This window comes from Cheilinus undulatus, linkage group 8, assembly GCF_018320785.1.
Source record: "Cheilinus undulatus linkage group 8, ASM1832078v1, whole genome shotgun sequence".
In the NCBI taxonomy this organism is placed as follows: Eukaryota; Metazoa; Chordata; class Actinopteri; order Labriformes; family Labridae; genus Cheilinus; species Cheilinus undulatus.
The window spans coordinates 23612343-23618343 of NC_054872.1; the positions used below are offsets into that span (position 1 = coordinate 23612343).

At 38.4% G+C, this 6001-nt stretch overlaps 1 protein-coding gene across 2 annotated transcripts; it reads right to left on the bottom strand.

The window, feature by feature from the left end:
• Positions 1 to 264: 264 nt before the first annotated feature.
• On the bottom strand, positions 265 to 3978 carry LOC121512992 (endothelin-2). Of its 2 annotated transcripts, none has more exons than XM_041792439.1 (5): positions 3847 to 3978; positions 2964 to 3120; positions 2607 to 2720; positions 1930 to 1989; positions 265 to 1844 (listed from the first exon to the last, which is right to left on the bottom strand). In XM_041792439.1, the coding sequence occupies exons 1-5, from the start codon at positions 3902 to 3904 to the stop codon at positions 1760 to 1762; spliced, it is 474 nt and encodes a 157-aa protein (XP_041648373.1). In that variant the 5' UTR covers positions 3905 to 3978; the 3' UTR covers positions 265 to 1759. The 2 variants fall into 2 exon arrangements, with proteins under 2 accessions (XP_041648373.1, XP_041648374.1); XM_041792440.1 differs by having other exon boundaries at positions 2964 to 3180; positions 3847 to 3968.
• Between the last annotated feature and the right edge of the window lie 2023 nt (positions 3979 to 6001).

A 6001-nucleotide genomic window follows, 5' to 3' on the forward strand; every position in this document is an offset into this window, starting at 1 on the left:
CATTAGCACACACCTTATACAAAGGTGTAAAGGTGAAGTACGACTGTTGCATAACTGTGCCTGATGCTGTCCTTCTGTGGAAGCTGGCAGCCTGTTTAAAAACTAGATTACAGTTTTGCTCAGGCCTGTCTTGAAAAGATGGCTGTAGGGGTTCTCTCAAGGAAATGTTGGAGGAGAAGTATGACAGGAATGAAATGAAACACGATGAAACATTGGAGCCTATTAATGAAATTAGAGCCACATTAAGTCTTTTTATTTAATCAGACAGCAGAAACAGGTCCCTTCTCTATCAGTTTATTTATAAGATGAGAGCTGGTTGTCTGTGATTGTACCTCCCTGCATATTCAGGTGTTCATGGACGGTATGTTCAGTACAAGCAGAGAGGAACATGGGGTGACAGGGCATTTTGTACCTCTCTCTCACCCCTGAGCAGAGTAACAAAACGCTGCATTCTTTCCACAAATCCTTATGATAACAGCGGCCTTGCTGCCTTTGAATAGCCCATAAACTTATTATTGATGCAAGCCTCAAATTCCTGGACCATTCATCCATCTCAGGCCTCCTTTTCAAGTCAGAGATGTGTTTGCTTGTCACACTGTTGAATCACACAGGCTGCTTTTCTGACAAGTTACTACTAAGCTGCTGTTTCTTTTCCATAAAAACTTTATTTACACAGTGTGAGTAAACATAATAGCATATACATTAGAAAAGACAAAAAAAAAACACTTTTTTTTTTGTTTTGTTTTGTGCATCCACATTTTTGAGACATATGAAGTTTGGCTGTCACAACATCAAATTTTAAACTTTAGAAAGTTACTAGTAAAGATCAAATAATATCCATTACAGTTTTAATACCATGGCAACAAAAACACAAAAATTGTGATTTTTCTGTTTTGAATATTTAAAAAATTGCAGATAAAACCATTCATACTGCCTAAATTTACCAAATGTACTGGCAGAGTTTCAGTACTGAAACATAGCCAATAAAGATTTTTTTTTTTTTCACTTTTTACAATTTTTGATGGACTTTTTATTCTCCAAAATCCATCCATTCTATAATAGATGTTTATTTAAAGTGTTGGTACTATCAGTAATATTGGTAAATAAAATAGGGGGAGACTGAATCATTTTAGGTCAAGTGGTATCAAAAAAGGCTGAAGTATCACAATTTTAGACAGCTTGAACAGGTAGTAAAGGTGATGCAGTGTTACAAAAATAATATTCTTTGCATTGTAAATATATATTTTTTCAGCATAGATCACTCATAATACAAGCAACATATAAAAAATGTGAAATAACTTATTTGTTTATCCAACAAAAGAGGAAAACAAGTATTTTTATGACAAGATAGATATTTTTTCTTTAGGTATTAGTGAAAACATGCCTAGTATAAGTGACATTCCTGCACATGTCTGTACAGTATGCATGTTTCTTTTCCTTTCTAACATCCATCTATGTCTATGCTGGCCTGTACTGTCTGTACTGAGTCACAGCTGCTCCAGCTTTAACAACTCAGAGTCCAACATGAGTAGGCACATCTGTCCTACAGTGTCTCCTCTCAGTGCCTACCGTCTACATCTCTTTCTGTTTGCAGATCCCGTCACGTTTCCACCACCCTCGTATTTGTGCGGCTTGTCTGCCTTTCTGAGTCGGATCTTTCAGCAGACCTTTGTTTCCCCCTCTTTGATCAGAGAGGTGTCATTTGTTCAGGTGCTCGCTGCTCGCCTTTTCTCGCTCTCGCTGCATGAAGCTGTGTTGTTTAGCGATCGTTCTCCCTCTGAGCCTCGGATGATTTGTCTGAGTCAGGTAAATAAAGAGCTTGCTTGGACCTGATGGCTGTTGCCCTGAGGGGGAGAAATCAATCATGTAAGGAAAAATACGATCAAAATAAGCCGACTTTCTGTTTTTTTCTTGTCATTCAAAGCTCACCTCAGGATGTTGAGTATGTCAAGTTTCTTTATGGATCTCTCTGGGGGAGTAACTCCAGCACTGCAAACAAGAAAACAGCAAAGTCACTAAACTTGACCAGAACCTTTAGCATAACTTCTTTGTCACGCGAATTATTTTATAGATATTGCTTTAGTTAAAGAACACCCCACTTAAATAAGAGGCACACAACACTTTTCATGCTTTGCCTTCTTTGTAACTTCAAAACCTCTTATCTTTACAGTCTCACTAAAGCTTTTATGCCACTGTAAACAAGAGGCTTCTTTGACCTCACATGACGCCTCCAGCTCTCTCAGTGGTGACAGCATTTGTTTGGCATTTCTCAGAAACACAGTCTTTACATAGCTTTTAATTGCTTCCGTCTCCTACACATTTCACTCCTCTGTCATCATAGCCAATCAGAGACAAGCTTTGAGTGCCAGCGAGATTAATCTACTCCCTCTGGCCTCAGCTGTTTTGTTTTGTTTTGATGATCACACCCTCAGAAGTGCAGGAGTTATTGAACTCAGTGAAGCTAATAACAGCGGTGCAATGAAAGGAGGTGTTCCCTCACTCTGCACCACTCCTTCTCTCCCACAAACACTATTAATACCTGCCTTTACAAATTAGTCAGAAAATATTGTGCCTTGAATTGCTAATGAAAAGGTGCACAGTTCTACCTGCAGCTGCAGAAGTTGGTGCAAGTTTGATCCCTTGGGTTTGCACATGTGCAGCGACAAGTGGACCTCCTGCGCCGTGTCAGAGAGTTTCCAAGACCATAAGCTGTTGTCTTACTGCAGAGAGAGACATATGTATAGTTCAGATATTCTGCAGACTTTGCTCTTTGAGACTTTGTACACAACTGTAATTTATTATAATCATGCTATAATCATAAAATGATTATGAAAAGATCTTTATTTGACAGATTTTGGGCTGTAAGTGCTAGGTTAATGATCCAGACAAAGTTCCTAAAAGTCTCTAAACAGGTCAGTATGCTGCATGTGTGGGTTTTTTTTTTTGTAACCTCAGGCTCGTACCTGGGTGTGTTGACCCAGATGATGTCCAGGTGGCAGAAGTAGTGGCACTCTGAGTCAAGCTGGCTGCTGCAGGCGCAGCGCTTCGTCCTCACCCTGTGAGTCGGGATGCTGTCATCAAGCTCAGCATCCAGCTGTTGCATCAGCGGGAGACCCAAACCTAGCCCAGGACAAGGAGGGCCTCAGTGACAGGTACCAAACCTCAAACCAAGTTGACAAACTGCTTTCTCTTATTTTAGTGCTTTTACTACAGGACACATTACGTCACTGGTCTGTTCACAAGTCAGAGCTTGAAAAAGCTCTTTAACTTTTCTTCAGAAGTTCCATTTTCAACAGAACCCATCACTCTTACACTGGGCAAACAGAGTTGTTTACAAGATGGAAATGTAGGAATTTCTTCACTTTTCCCCGTCAAAGTCAAAAATAGTCAGAGAGGTGAAATTTCCAGAAGGTTTGCAAAATAAAAACCACATTTTTTCTGCTGTTTAAAAAGAAGCAGAGGACAGAAAGGGCTGCATGTAAGGAAAAAAAAAACTGCAAACTGTACGTGTAGCAGTGTTTGATCAGTTGATTCTATTCAGTGATCTGTACTTCTGTTCTTGCTAAAACTTGTATGTTATCCAACGTACAGTGAAGGCTATAGCTCCTTTATACACAGTATGAGTGGCATCAAAGCTACTGTGGCTGCACAAACAGTGTAAGCTTCACTCTGCTTAAACAGAACAAAAACACAACTTTTAAATTTATCTACTCTTTCACCTAGCATAACTGAGAGGATATTTAATTTCAGGAGATGGTGAGTTTTAAAGCAATGCCATGTGGGTACGGCTCTTAAAAGAACAACAAAATATTTTTTCTATGTTATGAGTTAAAGAAACAAACTCACCATCCTGCACTGAAGCCCAAAAAGTGATGAGAATAAACAGGCTGGTGTCAGGAGACATATTAGCTCTGCAGAGAGATTATAATCCGTACAGTTGAAGCTGTGTTTCCAGTGTGCTGCTGCTGTTTGTCTGCAGATGTGTGAGCTCTGTCACTGTCTTTTACCTCGCCTCTCACTCACATAATGTCATCTTATAAGCTCCGCCCACTGTATCAATCCTCAGAGCCAGTGTAAGCACGACCCCAGGGTGTTAAACCAGTGATATGTTTTAGGAATATCTGGGCTTGTAGCCTATTTGTGACTTTGATGTCTAATATGATTTTGATAATCTCTTTTCTCTGGTTGGACATGAGGTTAAAGGAGAGAGAGAAAGGGTTTACATGTGGTCTAAAATACGGTTAGAGTGAGTTTATTTACCTTTATAGAGTGTAAAGATGGAGGCAGATGGATTTCTGATAGTAAATTGTTCTAAAAACTGAGAGAAGCCAGAGCACCAAACCCAAATGAGAAAAGGTTCAGTTTTAAAATACATGCTACAAATGGAAATATGTTAAAATTAGGGGTTTTCTAGAAAGGTTATTACAAGTTGTCTTTCTGTGTAATAAAATATTTGTCCAATGCATTTATTTATAATTCAAATGTATGACTTTTTCCTGTAAAGGGCTGCTTATGAACCTAAAGTGAAACATTGTCTATATCTGTACCTGCGCTGGTCTTCAGTGTTTAGTGAGTTTGGGCACAGGGCATCACATCATCGCTTTAGTTAACTCTGACAGCTCCCATTTGGCCCCAGCAGCCAGCTGTAATTGGCAAGAGATCCCTAAACAGTCAGTGCACCCAGCTCATCCCAGCATAGACAAGAAGACTGAAAAAAAAACTGTTGAACATAATAGACATTATCGACACTGAGAGGGCAGACACTTCCTTTAGGAGCTGGTAGGGGAAAACAAAACAAAAGTACAAGGAAGTGAATTTTGGACTTTGTCAAGTGTACACTAACACACCTCTAAAGGATAAGAATTTACTTGGAAGTTGATTGTAGTATATATGAGAAGCTGTTTGTATTTTTTCAGCTTCTTTTTAACTTCCATTCTCTTAAGAAAAAGAGAAGAAATTCTAAATGTATGCCTATATGATGGCAGGTAGGGGCTCACACTTGAACCATGGCTCATATAGTCATGTACCTCCTACATGGCTCCCAGTGTGCAGCTCAGCAGCAATAGAGTCCTGCTGGAAGGTCAGACTCACTAAAGCATAACAGAGCAGAAGCTGCACACTTAAATTAGAGAAATGGAACAGTTTATATGAAGATTTTGGTGTTACTGATGCTATAGTTAAGGGGAGGAGAGTTGAATATAAAAAGAAGCATATTGTTTATTGGCATCTTGGCAACACTACAGCTCCAAGTCAAGTTGCCTTACCAGCTGTGTTAAGCCAAATGACTGATCAAATAAATGAGGAAAAAACACATGTTGGTGACTATTACTTTAAAGGTACAGTGTGTAATATTTGGTTGAAACTAGCAGAACAAAACAAAACTAAAACCTTGTGCTTAACAAATTTATTAGACCACCCTAACCATAACCAAAGTAAGGTTTATGCCACAGCTGCCCTAAATTAACAGCATTGGTAATTACCAAAATCATTTTTTATGTTTCTGCAATGGTTAATACTCCAATATGTAGAAGCTCTTTAACCCAAATGATATTTTTAATGCTAAAATATGATTATTATTGTTATCCATGAATTTTCAATTTTACTGGTTTATAAAAAAACTGAAAAAATAGTAAAGCACATTAATATTTCTTGATTAATATGTCAAATTATAGTTATTTATTTGCATTCCTGATCAGAAAATGTAGTTTTAGTGGTTGAATGTTTTAATTGATCAATTTCTGACTTCTCAGAGAAGGCAAGTGAACCGGCTCAAATTTGGGTGAATTCAGTTTGAAATCCCTCATTCCTGTTCAAAATGGTAAAATGTGAAGAGCTCACTGAAAATGAAAGAGTCTGCATTAAAGCACTTCATGATGCTGGATGGTCTCTGAGACAAATATGTAAGGTGGTCTAATAAATTTGTTAAGCACTATATATATATATATATATATATATTTAATAGCCTTAGAGTCCCCCACCATGGACTCCACCGTCCTGTACC

Bases quoted from the DNA above. Each gene is read 5' to 3' on its own strand.
- LOC121512992 (XM_041792439.1), bottom strand. From the start codon at position 3,904: ATGTCTCCTGACACCAGCCTGTTTATTCTCATCACTTTTTGGGCTTCA. The intron at 2,721-2,963 runs GTACGAGCCTGA...CTCTCTCTGCAG, and splicing joins ATCTGGGTCAACACACCCAG to TAAGACAACAGCTTATGGTC. The intron at 1,990-2,606 runs GTAGAACTGTGC...TCTTGTTTGCAG, and splicing joins ACCAACTTCTGCAGCTGCAG to TGCTGGAGTTACTCCCCCAG.